Below are 27666 nucleotides of genomic sequence, written 5' to 3' on the forward strand. Positions count from 1 at the left end.
GTTGTGGGACGTGGGATCTTCCCGGGCTAGGGATCAAACCCCGGTCTCCTGCACGGGCAGGTGGACGCTTGACTCCGGAGCCACCGGGGAAGCTCCCTGTTGGGATTCCTTTTGTCTTCTGGTATAACAGAGAGCCCCCAGGCACAGTGGTGAGACCAGGAGAAGTGGGGTGGGAGGAAGGTCAGATTCCTCTCTGCCAGGGTAGCTTTCTTCATCCTCTCTTGAATCCAGCCGTCGCTGTGGTAACCAGGATTTGTTGTGTTGTTGTTCAGATGCCTGAACTTGCATCTGTTCCCCTTGCATTTGGGAATGAGAAAAGTTGACAAGTGGGGAAGCCCTGAGAGTTTTTTGTCCATGGACATGGTCACGGATGTTGCAGAATCCTGGGTGGGAACTGCTCAGGATGGAGGGCTGAAGCCAGCCCCCGGGACCCTCTGAGATGTCCCCCAGTGGGACTGGGACAGACCCATTGTTGGGGATGCAGAGAGAAACAAAAATAAATCGAGAGGTTCAGGTGAATGCCGGTAAGGGGCGTGGTTGTTGCAAGTTAGCCATGTGCTTGGAAGTGGTTAAACATTAATTTAGATTCCTTCATGTAATAGGGCAGTTCAGGGCAAGGAGAGGTAGGCTGGGTCTGTGAAGGGCAGGGATTCGTTGAGGGAAAAAAAAGAAATTCTCCCCGAGCTTGGCCATTTGGAGCCTGTAAATTATTCTTGCTGCTATCTGCCCATCCGCCTCCAGCATGGCTTGCCTTCTTCGCAGAGTTTCCGTGGCAGTTTTCTTCTTAGCACTTTGGGGCTTCGCCCTGGGGGACAGGCTGCTGGTGGTCCCTCAGGATGGAAGCCACTGGCTCAGCATGAAGGACATCGCTGAGCGTCTCAGTGAGAAAGGGCATGAGATCGTGGTGGTGGTGCCCGAAATCAACCTGCTCCTCCAAGAGTCCAGGCACTACACAAGGAGAATCCACCCAGTGCCCTACGACCAGGAGGAGCTGGAAGCCCGTTACCGTTCCTTCGGGAAACACCACTTTTCTCCACGCTGGTTGGTGACTGCCCCTGTGGTGGAGTATAGGAACAACATGATCGTCATCAATATGTACTTTCTCAACTGCCAGAGTCTCCTGAGGCACTCCGACACCCTGCGCTTCCTCCGGGAGAGCAAGTTCGACGCCCTGTTCACAGATCCGGCCTTACCTTGCGGGGTGATCCTGGCCGAGTACCTGAACCTGCCCTCTGTGTATCTCTTCAGGGGCTTCCCCTGTGCCCTGGAGAACACGTTCACCAGGACTCCAAGCCCCTTGTCCTATGTCCCCAGGTACTACACTCAGTTTTCAGACCAGATGACCTTCCTCCAAAGGGTGGCCAACTTCCTGGTGAGTTACCTGGAGAACATATTGCTCTACGCGCTGTATTCCAAGTACGAAGACCTGGCGGGGGAACTCCTTGGGAGACAGGTGCACTTGCCGGCCTTGTATCGGAAGGCCTCCATTTGGCTGTTAAGATACGACTTTGTGTTCGAGTATCCCAGACCAGTGATGCCCAACACGGTCTTCATCGGAGGGTCCAGCTGCAAGAAACAGGGCATCCTACCTCAGGTGAGTGGCTGGCTTTCTTTCGGGTGGCCCTGTGTCTTCCTGGGCAGATGTGGTTCTTTCCTGTTCTGTCTTCCCTGGAGCATGTGGCTCCGGGGAGGGCTGCCTGAGGAGGAGAGGAAAGGCTGAGGTTCTGAATGACGCTGTGGCCTGGAAGGAACGCAGAGGTGGCGCATGGCAACAGCGGGAGATAGCTTGAGTGAGGTTATCTGGGTGCTCTCAGAATCCTCAAATGAGCCTGAGAAATTTCCAGTCCAAATCCTCTGCTTGTCTATTGAGGAGACAGGTGAAGCTGAACCAAGAGGACACAGAGCTAAGAGGCTTGTTTGTTGCTATCGTTGTTTAGTTGGTAAGTCGTGTCTGACTCTTTGCCACCCTGTGGTCTGTAACCTGCCAGGCTCCTCTGTCCATGCTGGCCCAGGTCCAAATACCTTCTCCCTGTGGCTGAGTCCCTTTGCTGTCCACCTGAAACTGCCACAACATTATTAATTGGCTATACTGCAATTTAAAATAAAAAGTAAAAAAAAAAAAAAAAGTACATTCTCCCATCTCTGTGCACTGCCTTTTCCCTGGACCCTAAACCAGGAGTCAACACAAGATAGCTAGTGGACAGAATCTGCCCAGAGCTAAGAATGGTTTTACATTTTTTTTTGAAGGGATGTTATAAACCACAACAAAGACTGTGTGACAGCAATGTGTGGGGTGTGCTGAGCCTGCATATTTACTATCTGACTCTTTACAGAAAAGGTGTGCTGACCTAGGCAAGTATCGCTAGATGCCCTCTTGACATGTGTGGAAGAGGGCCCAGAGCTACTTTGGAAAATAAAAACTTGTGAGTTTCGTGAGATTGTTTGGTACTTTGAAAGACTTGTTCACACTGGAACTCTCTTTTAAAATGATTTTTTTTTCGTTAGAAAGAAACCCTGAAATAAATCCCAAAGGCCCTCACCACCCTTCTTGAACATCTGCTGATTACTTTAACACGCTAGACAGTTGGCAGCAGCTGTGGGAACAAGGCAGGGGCTGATGAGCTTAACTAGACTGGTTTCAGGAAGCACAGAGCAGGAACTAGAAATTCTGGGTTCTGAGAAATTTTAATTGACATTAATAAGCAAAAATGTACAAAGAAACATTTGGCATAAGAAGGGAAGAAAATAGTGTTTTTGTTACCTTGAGACCTATCATTTTATATTTGAAAAAAAAAAAGTTGTATTTAGTCATATTGAAAAACCAGATTATAGTGGCTGCACTGTCTGAGCCCCATGAATCTTTACCTGGTGCTTGACTTACATTTATGTGTGAATTGCAATCCCATTTAACAATAGAGAACATTCTGTACTACAATACATAATTATCAACTTACATTTGTAAATTATTAGGGTTCAGTTCAGTTCAGGTCAGTTCAGTCACTTAGTCGTGTCCAACTCTTTGGGACCCCATGGATTGCAGCACTCCAGGTCTCCCTGTCCATCACCAACTCCTGGAGTTTACTCAACTCATGTCCATTGAGTGGGTAATGCCATCCAACCATCTCATCCTCTGTTATCCCCTTCTCCTGCCTTCAATCTTTCCCAGCCAGAGTATTGGATTTTCAGCTTCAGCATCAGTGAAGCTGACTCATTCACCTTCCATGAATGAATCTATTCATTCATCTTCCAAGAATGAATCCATTCAGTCAACTTCCATGAATGATCCATTCATTCATTCACCTTCCAATGAATATTCAGGACTGATTTTCTTTAGGATGGACTGGTTGGATCTCCTTGTTGTCCAAGAGACTCTCAAGAGTCTTCTCCAACACCACAGTTCAAAAGCATCAATTCTTCCAAGCTCAGCTTTCTTTATAGTCCAACTCTCACATCCATACGTGACCACTGGAAAAACCATAGTTTTGACTAGACGGACCTTTGTTGGCAAAGTAGTGTCTCTGCTTTTTAATAAACTGTCTAGGTTGGTCATAACTTTTCTTCCAAGGGGCAAGTGTCTTTTCATTTCATGGCTGCAGTCACCATCTGCAATGATTTTGGAGCCAAAAAAAGTAAAGCCTGTCACTGTTTCCCCATCTTTTTGCCATGAAGTGATGGGACCAGATGCCATGATCTTCGTTTCCTGAATGTTGAGCTTTAAGCCAACATTTTCACTCTCCTCTTTCACTTTCATCAAGAGGCTCTTTAGTTCTTCTTTGCTTTCTGCCATAAGGGTAGTGTCATCTGCATATCTGAGGTTATTGATATTTCTCCCAGCAACCTTGATTCCAGCTTGTGCTTCCTCCAGCCCAGCGTTTCTCATGATGTACTCTGCATATAAATTAAATAAGCAGGGTGATGATATACAGCCTTGACGTATTCCTTGCCCTATTTGGAACCAGTCTGTTGTTCCATGTCCAGTTCTAACTATTGCTTCCTGACCTGCATACAGGTTTCTTAAGAGGCAGGTGAGATGGTCTGGTATTCCCATCTCCTACAGAATTTTCCACAGTTTGTTGTGGTCCACACAGTCAAAGATGTGAAGATGGGCTCAATAAAGGCCAGAAATGGTATGGACCTAACAGAGGCAGAACGTATTAAGAAGAGGTGGCAAGAATTCACAGAAGAACTGTACAAAAAAGATCTTTATGACCAAGATAATGACAATGGTGTGGTCACTCACCTAGAGCCAGACATTCTGGAATGTGAAGTCCAGTGGGCCTTGGGAAGCATCACTACGAACAAAGCTAGTGGAGGTGATGGAATTGCAGTTGAGCTATTTCAAATCACGAAAGATGATGCTGTGAAAGTGCTGCACTCAATATGCCAACAAATTTGGAAAACTCAGCAGTGGCCACAGGACTGGAAAAGGTCAGTTTTCATTCCAGTCCCAAAGAAAAGCAATGTCAAAAAATGCTCAAACTACCGCATAATTGCACTCATCTCACATGCTAGTAAAGTAATGCTCAAAATTCTCCAAGCCAGGCTTCAACATTATGTGAACTATGAATTTCCAGATGTTCAAGCTGGTTTTAGAAAAGACAGAGGAAACAGAGATCAAATTACCAACATCCGCAGGATAGTTGAAAAAGCAAGAGAGTTCCAGAAAAACATCTATTTCTGCTTTATTGACTATGCCAAAGCCTTTGACTGTGTGGGTCACAATAAACTGTGGAAAATTCTGAAAGAGGTAGGAATACCAGACCACCTGACCTGCCTCTTGAGAAACCTGTATGCAGGTCAGGAAGCAACAGTTAGAACTGGACATGGAACAACAGACTGGTTCCAAATAGGGAAAGGAGTACGTCAAGGCTGTATATCGTCACCCTGCTTATTTAACTTCTATGCAGAGTACATCATGAGAAACGCTGGGCTGGAAGAAGCACAAGCTGGAATCAAGATTGCCGGGAGAAATATCAGTAACCTCAGATATGCAGATGACACCACCCTTATGGCAGAAAGCGAAGAACTAAAGAGCCTTTTGATGAAAGTGAAAGAGGAGAGTGAAAAAGTTGGCTTAAAGCTCAACATTCAGAAAACGAAGATCATGGCATCTGGTCCCATCACTTCATGGGAAATAGATGGGGAAACAGTGGAAACAGTGGCTGACTTTATTTTTCTGGGCTCCAAAATCACTGCAGGTGGTGCTTGCAGCCATGAAATTAAAAGATGTTTACTCCTTGGAAGAAAAGTTATGACCAACCTAGACAGTTTATTAAAAAGCAGAGACACTACTTTGCCAACAAAGATCCATCTAGTCAAGGCTATGGTTTTTCCAGTGGTCACGTATGGATGTGAGAGTTGGACTATAAAGAAAGCTGAGCTTGGAAGAATTGATGCTTTTGAACTGTGGTGTTGGAGAAGACTCTTGAGAGTCCCTTGGTCCCATTCTAAAGAAGATCAGTCCCGGGTGTTCATTGGAAGGACTGATATTGAAGCTGAAACTCCAGTACTTTGGCCACCTGATGCGAAGAGCTGACTCATTGGAAAAGACCCTGATGCTGGGAAAGATTGAGGGCAGGAAGAGAAGGGGACAACAGAGGATGAGACGGTTGGATGGCATCACCGACTTGATGGACATGGGTTTGGGTGGACTCCGGGAGTTGGTGATGGACAGGGAGGCCTGCCGTGCTGCGGTTCACGGGGTCACAAATAGCTGGACGCGACTGAGCGACTGAACTGAACTGAACTGAACACAGTCAAAGGCTTTGGCATAGTCAATAAAGCAGAAGTAGATGTTTTTCTGGAACTCTCTTGCCTTTTGGATGATCCAACAGACGTTGGCAATTTAATCTCTGGTTCCTCTGCCTTTTCTAAAACCAGCTTGAATTATATTTGGAAGTTCAACATTCACGTACTGTTGAAGCCTGGCTCGGAGAATTTTGAGCATTACTTTACTAGTGTGTGAGATGAGTGCAATTGTGCAGCAGTTTAAACATTCTTTGACATTGCCTTTCTTTGGAACTGGAAAGAAAACTGACCTTTTCCAGTCCTGTGGCCACTGCTGAGTTTTCCAAATTTGCTGGCATACTGAGGGCAGCACTTTTGCAGCATCATCTTTCAGGATTTGAAATAGCTCAACTGGAATTCCATCACCTCCACTAGTTTTGTTTGTAGTGATGCTTCCTAAGGCCCACTGGACTTCACATTCCAGGATGTCTGGCTCCAGGTTGGTGATCACACTATTGTGATTATCTGGGTTGAGAAGATCTTTTTTGTACAATTCTTCAGTGTATTCCTGCCACTTCTTCTTAATATCTTCCGCTTCTGTTAGATCCATACCATTTCTGTCCTTTATTGTGCCCAGAAATAAAAATGGAGTTTCTTTTGACAAATAATCAAACCATTTCAACGCCATGGAAATATGTGCACTTTGGAGTGTTGTTTTGGAAGTCTGTAGCGCTAGTGGCCACACGACATTGTGAATGTACTTAATTGCAGAGAACTGTTTTCTTCAAATGCTTAGTTTTGTTAGGTGACTTCATGTAAATAAATTATTTTAAAAAGAAGGTACGTATAGACCAAAAAGAATAAAGGCCTGATTTATAGCTAGAAAGAAATTTAAAAACTCTAGGATTTTCCTGGTGGTCCTGTGGTTAAGAATCTGCCTTGCAATGCAGGGGACATGTGTTTGATCTCTGGTCAGGGAAGGTTCCAGATGCTGTGGGGCAACTAAGCCCGTGTGCCTCAACTATGGAACCAACCTACTGTACCCAGTGCCATGCACTGCAACAGGAGAGGTCATCGTGACAAGAAGCTCACGCATGGCAACTAACAAGTAGCCCCCAACTCTCCGCAACTAAAGAAAGCCTGCTCACAGAATTGAAGGCCCAGTACAGCCAGAAGTAATAAATAAATAAAAAAATATTAAAAACAAAAAAACCCAAGCTCTCCTTAGCAGGCGAGTAATGTGATCAGGCAATACAAAACTACCACACAAATGGCCAATAAAAGTTTGAGGACACACTTGACTTCAGAAATAATGCAAGAATTCAAATGAATAAATAACTACATTACACTTGCTTATCAAATCAGCAAGCATGTTTTATAGGTAACTGTTGGCCTAGCTGAAAATAAATACTCCCTGTACTGCTTTCAGAAATGGGCCAAGTCTTTTGCAAACCAGAGCCGGATGATCATTCCTTGCATAAAGCTATAATTCATGATCTAGGAAAGGGCTCAGGGTAACTGGGGGTCCCCAGCCTCGCCACATAGAGAGCAGGGGGTTCCCCTCCCCACTTGCCCACGTTGGTGTGACTCTGACCACCGCCCCTAGGGCCTCCTCTGCCCAAGGAGTGACTCAGGCACCTCCAAGGGCTTCCCTTTTTTTTCTGCCAAGATGCTTCAGAGAAGCCCGAGGTCATCTGGCAGGTGGTTCCCTTGGGGAAGCTCTCAGAGCCTGGGCCAGGGGGCAGCCCCACGTGTTGTGAAGCCATGTGTCCTGTCGCTGCCCAGGACAGCTCCACCCTCATGCACCTTGACACCTGGCCCCAGAGCAGTTCTGCTGCTGGAACGTTTCCTCGGGTGCCTTCCCCTCTGCCCGCAGGGGCTCTGATCCCAAGCACCTTCTGGAACACTCTCTCTGTTGTTCCTTCAGGCTTCTTAGCTGAGACCAGTCTATCCCATGGCTAACGTGTCTTCCTTTTGGGAGGCTCAGGTCAAATGTCTCCATCTTAGAGAAGACTTTAGCCTACATTTCATTATTAGAAGGGCCATGGGAGAGACTTCCCTTGGTGGTCCAGTAGGTAAGACTCTGCACTCCCGGTGTGATGCAGGGGTCATGGGTTCAATCCCTGGCCAGGGAACTAGATCCCACATGCATGCTGAAACTAAGATCCCGTGCAACCAAAATAAATAAAAGCCACTGACGTGTTTTCTTAGAACAAAGGAACCCGGAGAGCAATCCTAGTGTCTTCCACTTGCAATTCAGAGAGCTGCTGGGAGCTGGGAAAAGTGAAAGGTGCTCAGTCATGTCCGACTCTTTGCTACCTTATGGACTATACAGTCCATGGAATTCTCCAGGCCGGAATACTGGAGTGGGTAGCCTTTCCCTTCTCCAGGAAAGGACAGGAAAGGAGCTTGGAAAGGACAGGTTTCTATTCGTATTTGGTTGTACAGATCATGGAGGCAAGTCCTGGCCAGACCTCAGGCTCTGGGCCCAGCATGTTTTCTCTGCCCACCTTGGGGGAAGGAAGGAAGGAGTGCTTGGCCCTGGCCCATCATTAGGGAGGGGAGGGTCCAGTCTGCCCTGCTCCACTGGCGCCAAGCATTCCTCCCTAGTCCCCGTGACCTCAGTAGGGCAAGAGCTGTAAGGCTGGGATTTGAACAGGCTGTGTGGTAGAGGCAAATGGCTTATCTCTGGGTGTTCATTTCTCCATCTGTGAAATGGGAACAGTCAGGTAGCCATAGAGTTAAGTGGGTGAGACTCAGTTCATGGGACAATCTTGAAACCAGTCAGTGCAACTCAAATACGAGAGAGTGACTTTAGGCTGGGATAACAGGAAGGGGGCCAGAGACAGGAGGTCATCCAACTCGTAAAAAGGAAAATGGATGCTTCAAGAAGAGCTGAGGGAGCTGCCCGAGGCCATAGGCTGCAGCCGGAGGCAGAGGCGGGATGAAAACCCACTTCTTGGCTTCTCCCACCCTGAGGTCCAGCCCTCTTTTTTTCTAATTAGGCAAGAGTTGGAAAGGCTCAGCCTCATGGAGGAAAGAAAGGAACCAAAGGGCAAATCAGTGGATCTGGCCAGCTTTCTCCTGGTCTTGTGGCCATGAATTTTGGCTTCCCCAGCTGAAATGGGCCTGACCAGGCCTACCTCACCCCCTCACAGGGTTGTTTGAGGGTTGGTCGAATGGGCAGTACATTACAGCACTTTGTAGATCACCGAAGGAAACTATGGCCCCCATCCTTGCCTTCCCAGGACCTTAACTCAACGCAGGCTGAAAATTTCACTCTAACCAGGGACTGAACCTGTGCCTCCCTGGCAGTGAAAGTGCCAAGTCTTCATCACTGGACTGCCAGGGAAGTCCCTCTTGCCACATTCTTTGGAGAGCATTTCCCTCCCAAGAAAACCAGATTCCAATTTCTCCTGGACTAGCTTTTCTGTTTCCAAATTTTCTCCTCTTGTGTTCTGGAGTCATTTAGATAGTGGTTCTCAAACAGGGGTGATTTTGTCCCCAGGGAGCAATGTCTGCAGGCATTCTGTAGGCTCATAATTGGGGGATAATGTAGGCTTCCCTGATGGCTCAGTGGGTAAAGAATCCACCTATGGTGCCGGAGACACAGGAGATAGGGGTTCCATCCCTGGGTTGGGAAGATGCCCTGGAGAAGGAAATGGCAACCCGCTCCAGTATTCTTGCCTGAAGAATCCCAGGGACAGAGGAGCCTGCAGGCTACAGTCCATGGGGTCGCAGAGCTGGTCATGACTGAGTGACTAAACCACCGCCATTGTCATCTGCTAGGAAAAGGCCAGGGATGCTGTTAAAAATCCCACAAAGCACAAGAAGTATACCCATCCACCCTCTCCCAGCAAAGAATCACCTGACCCCAGAACAGTATAAGTGCTGAAGCTGAGAGACACTGATCTGAACAATTTCCAAGTGAGCATCAGTGACTTCTTCCCACAGGACCCCCAGCTAGGTGGTGAGGGGGTGGCAAAGGTGTTCTGCTCCCCTTCTGAACTCATCTTGTCTCCCGACAGTGGTCTCTACAAGCAATACTCACTCAGGCTTGCAGGTTGAACTGAGGATTAACTTTTAGGCAAGTCAAGGGAACAAAACCCCCAAAATGCCAAGTCATTCTTAACAGGCGATTTTAAAAATCTAAGACTTGAGCCAATGTCTACAGTGCTTTCAGCAGGTTGGTTCTCGTTCAAAATTCCATGTTTATCTTCATGACTAGTTGTCTTGGAGATTAACAGACATACAGTAATTTTGACATCACTGTTTATGTTAATAAGTAACTTCTAAGGAGTAGCTAAGTACTAGAATGAGTCGGGGTTAAAAAAGAAAGCATTCAATGGGAATGTCTGAAATATAAGCAACTTGGTTGGCTAGTAATTTAGATAATTCTAGGAGAAAGATAAAGTGGGTTTAAAAAAGAAATGTTACTGAGTTATAATTTATAAGCCATACAGTCACTCAGTTGTGTCCAACTCTTTGTGACCCCATGGACTATACAGTACTTGGAATTCTCCAGGCCAGATTACTGGGGTGGGTAGCCTTTCCCTTCTCCAGGGATCGAATCCAGGTCTCCCATATTATAGGTGGATTCTTTACCAGCTGAGCCACCAGGGAAGCCATAAGCCATACAAGTCCTCATTAAAATTTACAATTCGATGGATTTGGAGTACATTCATACATTTGTGCAACCATCAGCCCAACTAATCTTAGAATATTTTCAATCACCCTCAGAATAAAGTCTTATTGATTTTTTGGATGTGAGTCATTTTTAAAGTCTTTGTACAACTTGTTATGATGTTGTTTCTATCTTATGTTTGGGTTTTTTGGCTGCAAGACATATGGGATCTTAGCTTCTCAACCAGGAATGGAACCAGCTCCCCTCTGCATCGGAAGGTGAAGTCTTAACCAGTGGACCTCCAAGAAGTCCTCAGAATACTCTTTAGCATCAACAGCTATTCCTTAATCTCCCCTCTCCCTAGCCCCTGGCAACCCTCCTTTTCTGTCTCTATGGATTTGTTTATTCTGATCATTTAATACAAATGGAATATGTAATATGAATATGTGGTTGATTTTTTTTTCACACAGCACATCTTCCAGGTCCATCCATTCTTATTGCGGAATAATATTTTGTTCTGGGGCTTCTCTGATGGGTCAGATGGTAAAGAGTCTGTCTGCAATGCAGGAGGCTTGGGTTCAATCCTGATGTAGTATACTCTATGTGTGTACTTGTCAGACTTCTGCCTTATTTTACTTTTTGGCTCTTATGAATAATGTTGCAGTGAACATTTGATCACAAGCTTTGTGTGGACATATGCTTTCACCTCTCTTGGGTATATACGTAGGAGAAGAATTGCTGGGCTGTATGGTAACTATACGTTTCACCTTGCTTGTTCGCTGTTCCGTCTCTAAATAGCGTTTGACTCTGCGACTACATGGACTGTAGATCCCCAGGCTCCTCTGTCCATGGGATTCTCCAGATAAGAATACTGGAGTGGGTTGCCATGCCCTTCTCCAGGGAATCTTTCCCCCCAGGCATCAAATCCAGGTCTCTAGCACTGGCAGATGGATCCTTTACCACTGAGGCACATCTTTGCTGTGCTTAGTCACTCAGCTGCATCGACTCTTTGCAGCCCCATGGACTGTAGCCCTCCAGGCTCCTCTGTCCATGGGGATTCTCCAGGCAAGAATACTGGAGTGGGTTGCCATGCCCTTCTCCAGCGGATCTTCCCGACCCAGGCGTTGAACCCAGGTCTCCTGCATTGCAGGAGGATAATTTTACTGTCTGAGCCACCAAGGAAGCCCCAAAATACTGGAGTGGGTAGCCTATTCCTTCTGGTGAAATACACATATAGTAGAAACGACCATTTTAAAGGGTGTGGTTCAGCAGCACTTAGCACACCCTCAGTGTTGCACACCCTCAGTGTTGCACACCCTCACCACTATCTAGTTGCAGAATGTTGTCATCACCCCAAAGGGAAACCCTTTCCTCATTAAGCAGTCACTCCCCACACCCTCCTCCCCACAGCCTTTCAGTTCAGTCACTCAGTCATGTCCGATTCTTTGCCATCTCATGGACTGCAGCACGCCAGGCCTCCTTGTCCATCTCCAACTCCCAGAGTCTACCCAAACCCATGTCCTTTGAGTCGGTGATGCCATCAAACAATCTCATCCTCTGTCATTCCCTTCTCCTCCTGCCCTCAATCTTTCCCAGCATCAGGGTCTTTCCCAATGAGTCAGCTCTTCACATCAGGTGGCCAAAGTATTGGAGTTTCAGCTTCAATATCAGTCCTTCCAATGAATACTCAGGGCTGATCTTCTTTAGAATGGACTGGTTGGATCTCCTTGAAGTCCAAGGGACTCTCAAGAGTCTTCTCCAATACCACAGTTCAAAAGCATCAGTTCTTTGGTGCTCAGCTTTCTTTATAGTCCAACTCTCACATCCATATATGACTACTGGAAAAACCATAGCCTTGACTAGATGGACCTTTGTTGACAAAGTGATGTCTCTGCTTTTTAATATGCTGTCTAGGTTGGTCATAACTTTCCTTCCAAGGAGTAAGCGTCTTTTAATTTCTGGCTGAAACCACCACCTGCAGTGATTTTGGAGCCCATAAAAATAAAGTCAGCCACTGTTTCCACTGTTTTCCCAGCTATTTGCCATGAAGTGATGGGACCAGATGCCATGATCTTAGTTTCCTGAATGTTGAGCTTTAAGCCAACTTTTTCACTCTCCTCTTTCACTTTCATAAGAGGCTCTTTAGTTCTTCTTCGCTTTCTGCCATAAGGGTGGTGTCATCTGCATATCTGAGGTTATTGATATTTCTCCTGGCAATCTTGATTCCAGCTTGTGCTTCTTCCAGCCCAGCGTTTCTCATGATGTACTCTGCATATAAATTAAATAAGCAGGGTGACAACATACAGCCTTGACATACTCCTTTTCCTATTTGGAACCAGTTCCATGTCCAGATCTAACTGTTGGTTCCTGACCTGCATACAGGTTTCTCAAGAGGCAGGTCAGGTGGTCTGGAATTCCCAATCTCTTTCTTTGGGATTGGAATGAAAACTGACCTTTTCCAGTCCTGTGGCCACTGCTGAGTTTTCCAAATTTGCTGACATATTGAGTGCAGCACTTTCGCAACAACATCTTTCAGGATTTGAAATAGCTCAACAGGAATTCAGTCACCTCCACTAGCTTTGTTTGTAATGATGCTTCCTAAGGCCCACTTGACTTCACATTCCAGGATATCTGGCTCTAGGTTGGTGATCACACCATTGTGATTATCTGGGTCATGAAGATCTTTTTTGTATAGTTCTTCTATATATTCTTGCCACCTCTTCTTAATAGCTTCTGCTTCTTTTAGGTCCCCACCATTTCTGGTCTTTATTGAGCCCATCTTTGCATGAAATGTTCCCTTGGTATTTCTAATTTTCTTGAAGAGATCTCTAGTCTTTCCCATACTATTGTTTTCCTCTATTTCTTTGCATTGATCCCTGAGGAAGGCTTTCTTATCTCTTCTTGCTATTCTTTGAAACTCTGCATTCAGATGCTTATATCTTTCCTTTTCTCCTTTGCTTTTCGCCTCTCTTCTTTTCACGGCTATTTGTAAGGCCTCCCCAGACAGCCATTTTGCTTTTTTGCATTTCTTCTTCTTGGGGATGGTCTTGATCCCTGTCTCCTGTACAATGTCATGAACCTCCATCCATAGTTCATCAGGCACTCTGTCTATCAGATCTAGTCCCTTAAATCTATTTCTCACTTCCACTGTATAGTCATAAGGGATTTGCTTTAGGTCATACCTGAATGGTCTAGTGGTTTTCCCCACTTTCTTAAATTTAAGTCTGAATTTGACAATAAGGAGTTCATGATCTGAGCCACAGTCAGCTCCCGGTCTTGTTTTTTTCTGACTATATAGAACTTCTCCATCTTTGGCTGCAAAGAATATAATCAATCTGATTTCAGTATTGACCATCTGGTGATGTCCATGTGTCGAGTCTTCTCTGGTGTTGTTAGAAGAGGGTGTTTTCTATGACCACACCTTTGGCAACCACTAATCTACTATCTGTCTCTATGGATTTGCCTATTCTGAATATTTCATAGAAATGGAATTATGGAATAGGTGGCCTTTTTGTATCTGACTTCTTTACGTAGCTTAATGTTCCAAGGTTCATCCACATGAAATCAGTACATCTTTTTATGACTGAATCGCATTCCATTGTATGTGTGGACTACATTTTGCTTATCCATTCATCAGTTGATGGTTGCTTGGCTTTCCACGTTTCGCTATTGCAGACAGTGCTGCTATGAACATTTGTGTTCCAGTCTGAACATGCTATTTCAATTCTTTTGCGTATACACCCAGGAGTGTTGGATTAGACAGTAATTCTGTGTTTAACTTACTGAGAAACTGCCAAACTGTTTCCCACAGTGGAAGCACTATTTTATTTACCTCTAGCAATGTATGACTGTTCTGGAGATATACTAACTGTATAGCATGGTTAACTAGAGAGTTGATGACCCTGTATATATACTTGAAAGTTTCTGGGAATTCTTTGGTGGTCCAACGGTTAAAACTGTGCACTTCCACTGCAGGAGGCCTGGATTCAATCTCTGGTCAGGGAACTAAGATCCTAAAAGCTGTGCAGTGTGGCCAAAAAGAAAAGTTTCTAAGAGCATAGGCATTAAATATTCTCACCACCAAAAGAAATGGTAATTATGTGATGTGATGAAGGTGTCAGCTAACCCTACTGGGGTCACCATATTGTAATACGGACATCATGTATTAAATCATCATGTTGTATACCTTAAACTTACATATAAGTAGCTGAGATTTACCTGTTGAGTGCTCACTGCATGCCAAGAACAATCTGGTGCACTTTTCATGGATAGTCCTCGCTGCCTAGATCCTCCTGCTAGCAGTATTTTCCATTCACCACTTTGTGTAAGATCTCTCTCTGGTGGTTCACCTAGGTTTATTTCCCTCCTTATACCTGCACTGTGTGAGTAAGCTGCTGTTCACTTAGCCCTGTTCCTACTGATGAGCATTTAAGTTGTCCCTTTTCCTTTTCAAGATTAAAATATGTAGTTTAGAAATCTAATTAACTTATTTGACTGTGCTGGGTCTCTGTTGCTGTGTGGGCTTCCCCTAGTTGCAGTGCACAGGCTTTTCCTTGCAGCAGCTTCTCTCATCGCTGAGCACGGGCTCTGGAGCACTCAGGCTGCAGTAGTTGCCACACACAGATTCCTTAGTTGCGGCTCTGGGCTCTAGAGCAAGGCTCAGTAGTTGTGGCACATGAGCTTGTCCCGCGGCATGTGGGATCTTCCCGAACTAGGGACTGAATCCGTGTCTCCTGCCTTGACAGACAGATTCTTTACCACTGAGCCACCAGGGAAGCCCTAAAATGTGTTTTAAAGTTCCCCAAATCTGGGTCTCCCCCATAGTCTTGCCTTCTCTACCTCCCACAAATGTAATATGCAAGTTACTCCAAGATTCAGTCCACTCTTTCGGCTAGGAGATCTTGCCTCCCACGACAGACCCACGGAGAGGGCAGGACCCATGTTGCAGGACAGATGACCTGCCCATTCTCACTGGGCACGACCTCCCCAGGATAGTGACCCTGTCTTGGGCATCTTTGTACACTTAGTCAGTGCCTGGCATGGGGAAGGCAGTGAATACATTCTTGAGGCTAGAAAATAGAACACACAGAACAGTACATCAAATATATACGCACATGTTAGCAGAAAAATATAAAGTGAGTAGCCTGTAAGTTTCACTGCAGTCAAGAAATAGTAAAAGGAAGGCAGGGTAAAGAAACTGCTTGCCGTGCAGAAGACTCAGGTTGGACCCCTGGGTAGGGAAGATCCCCTGGAGGAGGAAATGGCAACCTACACTAGTATTCCTGCTGGAGAATCCCATGGAAAGAGGACCCTGGTGGGCTACAGTCCATGAGGTTGCAAGTCAGACATGACTCAGCAAGTAGACCACCACCACCAAGACATAGTGCCCTGCCGGTGTACAGACACCCACCCTGGGTACCTGCTCCCCATCATAGCTGTTCCATCCTTGTTCTGGCTTCTGTGACACTGATTTCTTTGCCTTTATTTATGGTTTTGTCATCCAACTGTGCATCACTAAGTAATATAGGTGAGTTTTACTTGCTTGAGTACTCTATACACACAGAAACATACTGGATTTTTTCTTGCTTCTTTTGCTCAACTTTATGTATGAGAGACTCATGTCACGTGTTCTTTCAAGCTGTAGTCTGTTCATCTTAAGTACTGAAGAGTGGTCCATTGTATGAACATACCACAATTCTGTTCTGATCCATTCTGCTGTTGGTGGACGTTGGGTTGTATCCAGCTTTTGACTATTGTGGACAGTGGTACAATGGACTTTCTTGAGCTCCAAAATCACTTTGGACAGTAACACAGGTTGTGTCTCAGAGCAGCTTGCAGAGCCTCTCCTGAAGTCCAGAGGAGTTTGCTGGGATGAGTCACTTCTTAATGACTTTCTACAGTGGACACAATGAAGATGTTTTCAGCTTGTTATAGATCTATTATCATGTAGAGATCTCTGTGCCCTAATCTGAGTTTCTTTCAAGAAAATATGAGTGAGCATTAAATAGGAATGTCCCCAGTTCAGTTCAGTTCAGTTGCTCAGTCCTGTCTGACTCTGCAACCCCATGGACTGCAGCATGCCAGGCCTCCCTGTCCATCACCAACTCCCAGAGTTTACTCAAACTCATGTCCATGGAGTCGGTAATGCCATCCCAACCATCTCATCCTCTGTCATCCCCTTCTCCTCCTGCCTTCAATCTTTCCCAGCATCAGGGTCTTTTCCAATGAGTCAGCTCTTCACATCAGGTGGCCAAAGTATTGGAGTTTCAGCTTCAACATCAGTCCTTCCAATCAATATTTAGGACTGATTTCCTTTAGGATGGATTGGTTGGATACCCTTGCAGTCCAAGGAATTCTCAAGAGTCTTCTCCAACACCACAGTTCAAAAGCATCAATTCTTTGGTGCTCAGCTTTCTTTATAGTCCAACTTTTACATCCATACACGACTACTGGAAAAACCATAGCTTTGACTAGACGGACCTTTGTTGGCAAAGTAATGTCTCTGCTTTATAATATGCTGTCTGGGTTGGTCATACTTTCCTTCCAAGGAGCAAGTGTCTTTTAATTTCTGGCTGCAATCACCATCTGCAAAGATTTTGGAGCCCAGAAAAATAAAGTCTGTCACTGTTTCCACTGTTTCCCCATCTATTTGCTATGAAGTGATGGGACCAGATGCCATGATCTTAGTTTTCTGAATATTGAGCTTTGATGCCGGGAGCCAGCGTGAGGAACTCCGCCCATGGCAAAAGTCATGAGGAAGGAGGCTTTAGCATACGCAAAGGCGGAATCAAGCCTCAGGAAACCCCTTGTTCCCGAGCATCTACCCCCAAAACCAGAGTCTGTTTTATGCTCTCACCTACACCTCTGACTTTCCTGGGGGCTGACCCCCCACCACCTCTCTCGGAGAAGGAGTTAAATTGCAGCTCCAGTTAATAAAAATTCCTGGGCGTGACAAGAGTGTTTCAACTTTCGAACTCCTCTGAAGTTTCTCTAGCCTGGCTGAACAGGTTCGTCCGGCCACATGTGATTGTTTACAGCCTCCCAACCGTGAGAGGCATGAGATGCTTTAAACTTTCCATATACAGATTCTTTTGAGAAGTTATAAAATTATTAGTATAGTATTAGTGGGTTGATTAGATTATATTGGTGAAGGGTTTTTCATTTGTTGAGCCAATATTTGCTGCTAAATCTCCATATTCCCTGCCCTTATAATGAATATAACTAGCATATAGGAGAAATAAGTATTAACCTTTAAGATTAATCATGTTAAACCTTAGGCTAAGAAAATTCCTTTCTTGATTGTAACCCACTACACCCTCACCCTATAGGAATGCAACTTTATTTGGAGGGTGGCACCTGGTTTAAGAAAAAATCACCCCTGGAAAAAACAAGTTTTCTGACTGACTGTTATCAGAAAGGGCCATAAAATGTCAGCAGGCCTCATGGCCAGAAGATGATGTAAAACCCATAATTTTATATGGGCTGGAGGAAGCACAAGCTGGAATCAAGATTGCCGGGAGAAATATAAATTTTATATGAAGCACCTGATAATTTTATATGAAGCACCTGATTTTGACAAGGGTCAGGTCTGCTGACCCTGAGTGACTGTATTCATCCCTATGTATAACAAAAAGTATATAAGCAAACCTGAAAATAAAGAAAACAGATCAGTTTCTGGAAAGACTGATTCCCCCATGTCGTTTCTTTCTTGTTCTCTGTTTTTCTGGCTGAATTCCCATCTGGAGTGTGGGTACTCACCAAGCCTGCTAATTTTGCCTGGGCTTCTAAGATTAGACCGGGGAGGCCTCAGTGCCTCCTCTCCTTCGGGAGAACGGAAAGACGCCTGTGGCCTATGTAGGTGGTGCAAGCTTCTTGTCTCGAAGCTTTATTGGTATCCCACATAAACCAAGTTATTCAGCCTCTTTTTCTCCACTAATTTTCCTACTACACTATCCTTTTCTAATCTCTCTTTATATCTGTAATTAAATAAGTTTTTTCCTAGGATGCCAATTCCGTCTCCCCTTCGAATTACCCTGGATCCACTGGGGCTGGACCCTGCACTTTAAGTCAACTTTTTTACTCTCCTCTTTCACTTTCATCAGGAGGCTTTTTAGTTCTTTTTCACTTTTTGCCATAAGGGTGGGGTCATCTGCATATCTGAGGTTCTTGATATTTCTCCCGGCAATCTTGATTCCAGCTTGTGCTTCCTCCAGCCCAGCATTTCTCATGATGTACTCTGCATAGAAATTAAATAAGCAGGGTGACAATATACAGCCTTGACATACTCCTTTTCTTATTTGGAACCAGTCTGTTGTTCCATGTCCAGTTCTAACTATTGCTTCCTGACGTGCATATAAGTTTCTCAAGAGGCAGGTCAGGTGGTTTGATATTTCCGTCTCCTTCAGAATTTTCCACGGTTTACTGTGATCCACAGAGTCAAAGGCTTTGGCATAGTCAATAAAGCAGAAATAGATGTTTTTCTGGAACTCTCTTGCTTTTTCAATGATCCAATGGTTGTTGGCAATTTGATCTCTGGCTCTTCTGCCTTTTCTAAATCCAGCTTGAACATCTGGAAGTTCACGGTTCATGTATTGTTGGAGCCTGGCTTGGAGAATTTTGAGCATTACTTTACTAGCGTGTGAGATGAGTGCAATTGTGCAGTACTTTAAACATTATTTAGCATTGCCTTTCTTTGGGATTGGAATGAAAACTGACCTTTTCCAGTCCTGTGGCCACCACTGAGTTTTCCAAATATGAATGTCCCCAGGAAAGGATAATCTGTCAGCTTTTAAGGTAATCATTTGGGGGCTTATAAGCATTTGGCTTTTAAAGTCTCTGACTTTCATTCTCCATTAGGGAATTTTTTTTCCCCCTCCTGTGATGCTCATAGATAGTTTTAAATTTAAACTTAAAATTAAAAATATTCACCAGCATCTGAAAGAAATACTATTAGCTATGGGGTCTTTTTCTGTTAATGTTTTCCATGGTAAATTTTGGTCTTCATCAGCTCAGGAAAGTTAAACACTTTTGCAATTGCATTATATCTTTTCAGTTTTTTAAAAACATTAATGCTCCTGAGGTATGATTGACATGCATCAGTGTAGCTTCGCGTGGAGTGGTGTGAGTGCTCAGTCTCTGCAACCCTGTGCAGAGACTGTCCTCTGCCCATGGGATTTTCCAGGCAAGAATACTAGAGTGGTTTGCCACTACTCCAGGGATTGAACCTGTGTCTCTTGCATCTCCTGCATTGGCAGGCGGATTCTTTACCACTGTGCCTCTTGGGAAGCCGTTGCTGTGGTAAAATGTACCATTTTACTTGTACATTTCTGAGTTATAATAATTGTGTATACCCATGTAGCTATCACCACAGTCAAGATACGGGACACTTTCATCATGAAAGAGTCAGTTCCTAGGTAGGTTGATAAGAAGTCCAGGGTCTCCGAGTTGGATAAAGGGGCCTGGAGTCCTTGAGAAGGAGAAAGGGGTCTGGGGCTCTCAAGGAGATAAGGACAAATGTTTTCCTCTACTTTGCTTTGGATTAGTCAACATAACAATGTATCTGGCTCCAGGACATGTTTCTCCTTAACAAGAACCTTCTGACTAATCCTGTCATCTTGAAATGTATATTATGGGAGTGGGTCTGGTTTCGTTCAGTTCAGTTCAGTCGCTCATGTCAGTCGTTCAGTCAGTTCATGTCCGACTCTTTGCGACCCCATGAATCACAGCATGCCAGGCCTCCCTGTCCATCACCAACTCCCAGAGTTCACTCAGACTCCCGGAGTTCACACAGACTCACGTCCATCGAGTCAGTGATGCCATCCAGCCATCTCATCCTCTGTCGTCCCCTTCTCCTCCTGCCCCCAATCCCTCCCGGCATCAGAGTCTTTTCCAATGAATCAACTCTTCGCATGAGGTGGCCAAAGTACTGGCGTTTCAGCTTTAGCATCATCCCTCCCAAAGAAATCCCAGGGCTGATCTCCTTCAGAATGGACTGGGTGGATCTCCTTGCAGTTCAAGGGACTCTCAAGAGTCTTCTCCAACACCACAGTTCAAAAGCATCAATTCTTCGGTGCTCAGCTTTCTTCACAGTTTAACTCTCACATCCATATATGACCACAGGAAAAACCATAGCCTTGACTAGATGGACCTTTTTTGGCAAAGTAATCTCTCCGCTTTTCAATATGCTATCTAGGTTGGTCATAATTTTTCTTCCAAGGAGTAAGCGTCTTTTAATTTCATGGCTGCAGTCACCATCTTCAGTGATTTTGGAGCCCAAAAAAGTCTGACACTGTTTCCACTGTTTCCCCATCTATTTGCCATGAAGTGATGGGACCAGAAGCCAAGATCTTCATTTTCTGAATGTTGAGTTTTAAGCCAACTTTTTCACTCTGCTCTTTCACTTTCATCAAGAGGCTTTTTAGTTCCTCTTCACTTTCTGCCATAAGGGTGGTGTCATCTGCATATCTGAGGTTATTGATATTTCTCCTGGCAATCTTGATTCCAGCTTGTGCTTCCTCCAGCCCAGCATTTCTCATGATGTACTCTGCATAGAAGTTAAATAAGCAGGGTGACAATATACAGCCTTGACGTACTCCTTTTCCTATTTGGAACCAGTCTGTTGTTCCATGTCCAGTTCTAACTGTTGCTTCCTGACCTGCATACAGGTTTCTGAAGAGGCAGGTCAGGTGGGTCTGGTAAGCACTTTCTATTGTTAGTTCTAATCTTGTTAATTTAAAATGTCTATTGTGGCAGTGGGCCTGAAAAAAGTATATAAGGCCTTGATAAGCCTAGCACTCTCTGTCCCCCTTCTGATGTCTATGTCAGAAGTTTTCTCTGTTCCATTTTATACTTTAATAAAACTCTGATACACAAAAGCTCTTGAGTGATCACGTCCCTGGTCCTGAAGCTAAATCTTCTTTGGAGCTCACAAATCCAATATTGTTCATTGAAAGCTATCAGTCACTTCAGTAACTGGCTTTGTCTTCTACCCCAGTCAACCGACATCTTCCCTAGGCCTTAGGCAACCACTGATCCTATATCTGTCACTGAGATTACAATGTACTTTCTAGAGTTTCATCTGAATGAAATTATACAAATATGAATGGAAAAAAGCTGCTGTGAATATTTGAGTATGTGTGTTTTTGTGAATAAATTGTATTGTGTTTCTTGGGTAAATACTTAGTAGGATTGCTAAGGCAATGGCACCCCACTCCAGTACTCTTGCCTGACGAATCCCATGGACTGAGGAGCCTGATAGGCTGCAGTCCATGGGGTCGCTAGGAGTTGGACACGACTGAGCGACTTCACTTTCACTCTTCCCTTTCATGCATTGGAGAAGGAAATGGCAACCCACTCCAGTGTTCTTGCCTGGAGAATCCCAGGGACGGCGGAGCCTGGTGGGCTGCCATCTCTGGGATCGCACAGAGTCGGACACGACTAAAGCGACTTAGCGGCAGCAGCAGCAGCATGTATAACTTTATGAGAAACAGCCAAACTATTTTGTAAAGCAGCTGTAAAATATAAAACTATTTTATATTCCTGCCCTCCACTCTTGGTGACACTTGCTATTGTCAGTTTTTTATATTTTAACCACTCTTGTGGGGATGTGGAATTTCATCCTGGTTTTAATTTGTATTTCCCTCTTTCCTTCTTTCCTTCCCCCCTCCCACCCTCTCTATTCCTTCCTGCTTGCCCTCCCTCCTTCATTCATTTCATCCTATTTTGGCCATGCTGCATGGGTTGTGGGATCTTAGTTCCCCAAACAGGGTTTGGATCTGGGCCACAGCGGTGAAGGCTACAATCCTAACAACTAGGCCGCCAGAGAACTCCTAATTTGCATTTCTTTATGACTGATAACATCTTTTCATGTGCTTTTTGATCACATGCGTACTTTTCTTCCACACAACTATCCCTTCACATTTGTGGGTCTGGACTCATCATCTGTGTTCTTCTGCTCACTTTTATTGGGGTGTTTGTCTTCTTCTTTCTGAGTTACAAGTGTTCTTTATCCGTTCTGTATACAAGTCCTTATCAGATACATATCTTGCTGATGCTTTCTCCTAGTGTCTGGTTTACACTTCTATATTTTTAAAAAGGTATCCTTCAAAGAGCAGAAGTTTTATGTTTTGATAAAGTCTGATGAGTCGAGTTTTAATAGTCTCTACTTTTGTGTCCTAAGAAATCTTTGCCTACTCTGAGGTGTGAAGATTTGGTCTTATGTTTCCTTCAAAAAAGTTGATGGTAAAGAATCCACCTGCAGTGCAGGAGACCTGGGTTTGATCCCTGTGTTGGGAAGAACCCCTAGAGGAGGGCATGGCAAGCCACTCCAGTGTTCTTGCCTGGAGAATCCCCATGGACAGAGGAGCCTGGTGGACTGTAGTCCTTGGGGCTGCAGAGAGTCAGACACAGCTGAGCGACTAAGCACAAGGTGTGAAGATTTGGTCCCATGTTTCCTTCAAAAAGTTTAATATGATAGTTTTAACTTTTATGTTTAGGTTTATGAGATTGGAAGTGGGGGAACACCCTCTCTCTCAGGGGTCATGCTCGAGAAATGTCCTTTTCTGTTTTTGGACTTTTTTGGAGTGACCTCACACACACCCCTGGCTTCAGTCTCCACCGTATACTGAGGGTTCCAAGTCCATCTGTGCAGTTCAGACCCTCCTCTGCTCCAGACCCAGGAAGCCAACCACCTTAGACATATCCTTCTGGTGTTTCATAGGCACCAGGAAGACATGCTCCTCCCTCCCCACAGCCCTGCTTTTGCCAAGCCCTGCCTCCATCTCTGGGAAGGTACCAGCATCCTCCATGGGTCCCGCTCTCCCCAGGGGCTCTGAGTTCAAGAAGTGCCAACAGAGATCAGATGACGCTAGTGTCTACACAAAAGGCCAGCGAGTTAATTTCGAATGGGGGTGGTGGTGGCAGCACTCAGCCGTGCCCTGCTCTTTTCAACTCCATGGACTGTAGTCCACCAGGCTCCTCTGGCCATGAGATTTCCCAGGCGAGAATACTGGAGTGGAGAGCCATTTCCTGCTCCAGGGAATCTTCCCAATCCAGGGATCAAAGCTGCAGTTTCTGCATTGGCAGCTGGGTTCTTTACCACTGCACCACCTAGAATGGGGGAGAGAGCCCTTAAATGGGACAAGACGTGCCTGCCCCCATCCTATACTCACAGTCCTTTTAATGGGTTTGGGGGACTAGTTCAGGGGCTGAAACATTTCACCCATAGCTAAGAAACCCCTTCTAGTGCCCTGTCTATGCACAGCTCCCAAATCCAAACCGTCCTTTTTTGGGCGATGCAGGATGCCCTCAGCAGCCCCGCCTCTGCCTTCTCTGGGCCCATCCTTTATGCACTGCATAGGAACCTGGAATGTTAGGTCCATGAATTAAGGTAAATTGGAAGAGGTCACACAGGAGATGGCAAGGGTCAACACTGACATTTTAGGAATCAGCGAACTAAAATGGACTGGAACGGGTGAATTTAACTCAGATGACCATTATATCTACTACTGTGGGCAAGAATCCCTTAGAAGAAATGGAGTAGCCATCATGGTCAACAAAAAAGTCTGAAATGCAGTACTTGGATGCGATCTCAAAAACGACAGAACGATCTCTGTTCGTTTCCAAGGCAAACTATTCAATATCACAGTAATCCAAGCCTATGCCCCGACCAGTACTGCTGAAGAAGCTGAAGTTGAATGGTTATACGAAGACCTACAAGACCTTCTAGAATGAACAGCCCCCAAAGATGTCCTTTACATTATAGGGGACTGGGATGCAAAACTAGGAAGTTAAGAAATACCTGGCGTAACAGGCAAATTTGGCCTTGGTGTACAGAATGAAATAGGGCAAAGGCTAATAGAATTTTGCCAAGAAAATGCATTGGTCATAGCAAACACCGTCTTCTAACAGCACAAGAGAAGACTCTACATATGGACATCATCAGATAGTCAATACTGAAATCAGATTGATTATATTCTTTGCAGTCAAAGATGGAGAAGCTCTATACAGTCAGAAAAAACAAGACCAGGAGCTGACTGTGGCTCAGATCATGAACTCCTTATTGCCAAATTCAGACTCAGATTGCAGGAAGTAGGGAAAACCACTAGACCATTCAAGTAAATTTGCTCAGTCGTGTCCGACTCTTTGTGACCCCATGGACTGTAGCCCACCAGGCTCCTCCATCCATGGAATTTTCTAGGCAAGAGCACTGGAGTGGGTTGCCATTTCCTTCTCCAGGGGATCTTCCCAACCCAGGGATTGAACCCAGGTCTCCTGCATTGTGGGCAGGTGCTTTACTGTCTGAGCCAACAGGGAATCCCTCTAGACCATTCAGGTATGACCTAAGTCAAATCCCTTATGATTGTACAGTGGAAGTGACAAATAGATCCAAGGGATTAGATCTGATAGAGTGCCTGAAGAACTACTGATGGAGGTTCGTGACATTGTACAAGAGGCAGGGGTCAAGACCATTCCCAAGAAAAATAAATGCAAAAGGCAAAATGGTTGTCTGAGGAGACCTTACAAATAGCTGAGAAAAGAAGAGAAGCAAAAAGCAAAGGAAAGATGTATCCATTTGAATCCAGCGTTCCAAAGAATAGCAAGGAGAGATAAGAAAGACTTCCTCAGTGATCAGTGCAAAGAAAGAGGAAAACAACAGAATGGGAAAGAACAGAGATCTCTTCAAGAAAATTAGAGATGTCAAGGGAACATTTCATGCAAAGATGGGCACAATAAAGGATAGAAATGGTATGGACCTAACAGAAATAGAAGATATTAAGAAGAGGTGGCAAGAATACACAGAACTATACAGAAAAGATCTTAATCACCCAGATGGCCACGATGGTGTGATCACCAGCCTAGAGCCAGACGTCCTGGAATGTGAAGTCAAGTGGGCCTTAGGAAGCATCACTACAAACAAAGCTAGTGGAAGCGATGGAATTCCAGTTGAGCTATTTCAAATCCTAAAAGTTGATGCTGTGAAAGTGCTGCACTCAATATGCCAGCAAATTTGGAAAACTCAGCAGTGGCCACAGGACTGGGAAAGGTGAGTTTTTATTCCAATCTCAAAGAAACGCAATGCCAAATAATCCTCAAACTACCACATAATTGCATTCATCTCACACGCTAGTAAAGTAATGCTCAAAATTTTCCAAGCCAGGCTTCAACAATACGTGAACCGTGAACTTCCAGATGTTCAAGCTGAATTTAGAAAAGTCAGAGGAACCAGAGTTTAAATTGCCAACATCTGTTGGATCATTGAAAAAGCAAGAGAGTTCCAGAAAAACATCTATTTCTGCTTTATTGACTATGCCAAAGCCTTTGAGTGTGTGGACCACAACAAACTGTCAGAAATTCTGAAAGAGATGGGAATACCAGACCACCTGACCTGCCTCTTGAGCAACCTGTATGCAGGTCAGGAAGCAACAGTTAGAACTGGACATGGAACAATGGACTGGTTCCAAATAGGGAAAGGAGTATGTCAAGGCTGTGTATTGTCACTCTGCTCATTTAACTTCTATGCAGAGTACATCATAGAAATGCTGGGCTGGAGGAAGTACAAGCTGGAATCAAGATTGCTGGGGATCTATCAATAACCTCAGATATGCAGATGACCCCACCCTTATGGCAGAAAGTGAAGAAGAACTAAAGAGCCTCTTGATGAAAGTAAAAGAGAAGAGTGAAAAAGTTGGCTTAAAACTCAACATTCAGAAAATGAAGATCATGGCATCTGGTCCTATCACTTCATGGCAAATAGATGGGAAATAGTGACAGGGTTTATTTTGGGGGGCTCCAAAATCACTGAACATGGTGACTGCAGCCATGAAATTAAAATATGCTTGCTCCTTGGAAGAAAAGCTATGACCAACCTAGAGAGCATAATAAAAAGCAGAGATATTACTTTGCCAAAAAAGTTCTGTCTAGTCAAAGCTATGGTTTTTTAAAGTAGTCATGTATGGTTGTAAGAGTTGGACTATAAAAAAAGCTGAGCGCCGAAGAATTGATGGTTTTAAACTGTGGTGTTGGAGAAGACTCTTGAGAGTCCCTTGGACTGCAAGGAGATCCAACCAGTCCATTCTAAGGGAGATCAATCCTGGTGTTCATTGGAAGGACTGATGTTGAAGCTGAGACTCCAATACTTTGGCCACCTGATGGGAAGAGCTGACACATTTGGAAAGACCCTGTTGCTGGGAAAGATTGCAGGCAGAAGGAGAAGGGGATGACAGAGGATGCGATGGCTGGATGGCATCACCGATTCAATGATGAGTTTCAGTAAACTCTGGGAGTCGGTGATGGACAGGGAGGCCTGGCATGCTGCAGTCCATGGGGTTGGAAAGAGTCAGAGAAGACTAAGCGACTGACCTGAACCGAACTGAACGTTTGCTGTGACCGCCCCCTGCTGGAAGAATTCCTGTACTGCCTCTCAATTGACTCAGTCCCCAATATGGTTTCAACTGGGATACAGGCCCTCACCTCACACAAACAGCCTGTGAGGAGGACCCCTGGGGTCCACGCTGACCCCTCTGAATTATTCCCCACTTGTCTGCAAAAGGCATTCTTAAAAAGCACATACTTGGCCACACCGACTTCAGTAGCTACCCCAGTCTTTGGATGAAGTTCAAGCCCCAGCCTGACTCACACGTCCCGTGGAGAGCTGGTGTTTGGTTATAGGTTGGATAGAGGCTACCTCAAAAAAGATATGTTGTGGGACTTCCCTGGCGGCGCCGTGGATAAGAGTCGGCCTGCCAATGCAGGGGACAAGGGTTTGATCCCTGGTCTGGGGAGATTCCGCATACTGTGGAGTCACTAAGTCCACGCGCCCCAACGGAACCTGTGCTGTCTTCTCGAGCCTCGGAACCACAGCCACTGACCCCATGGGCTGCAACAGCTGAAGCCCGTGAGCCTAGAGCTCCTGCTCCCGACGAGAGACGCCATCACGACGAGAGGCCCATGCGCCCGCAGTGAGGAGGAGGCCCCGCCCACCACAACTAGAGAAAGCCTGCACGTAGCAACTAAGACACAGGACAGTCAAAAATAAATAAATGAATAAGTTTTTACCCTTGGGTCAGGAAGATCCCCTGGAGAAGGAAATGGAACCCTCCCCAGTATTCTTGCCTGGGAAATCCCATGGATAGAGGAGTCTGGTGTGCTACAATCCAAAAATAAGTCCAGCATAGCCAAAAAAAAAAAAAAAAAAAAGATGATTCTAACACTCAACAGCTCTGCATGTGAGTATATTTGGACACTGTGTCTTGACAGAGATAGTCAAGTTAACTGGGCTATGACTTGCTGTTATTGTTGAGTCACTAAGTTGCGTC

General features: G+C 45.0%; 1 protein-coding gene across 1 annotated transcript in view; it reads left to right on the forward strand.

Moving 5' to 3' along the window:
- The first annotated feature begins 651 nt into the window (after window positions 1–651).
- Window positions 652–27666, forward strand: part of LOC138073027 (UDP-glucuronosyltransferase 1A1-like) — a 141487-nt gene continuing 114472 nt past the window's right edge. Inside the window, exon 1 of the mRNA XM_068964429.1 lies at window positions 652–1594. Within this exon, the coding sequence (XP_068820530.1) occupies window positions 743–1594 (852 nt within the window). The 5' untranslated portion in view covers window positions 652–742. The remainder of the gene's footprint in view (window positions 1595–27666) is intronic.

Source organism: Capricornis sumatraensis, chromosome 2 (genome assembly GCF_032405125.1).
Source record: "Capricornis sumatraensis isolate serow.1 chromosome 2, serow.2, whole genome shotgun sequence".
In the NCBI taxonomy this organism is placed as follows: domain Eukaryota; kingdom Metazoa; phylum Chordata; class Mammalia; order Artiodactyla; family Bovidae; genus Capricornis; species Capricornis sumatraensis.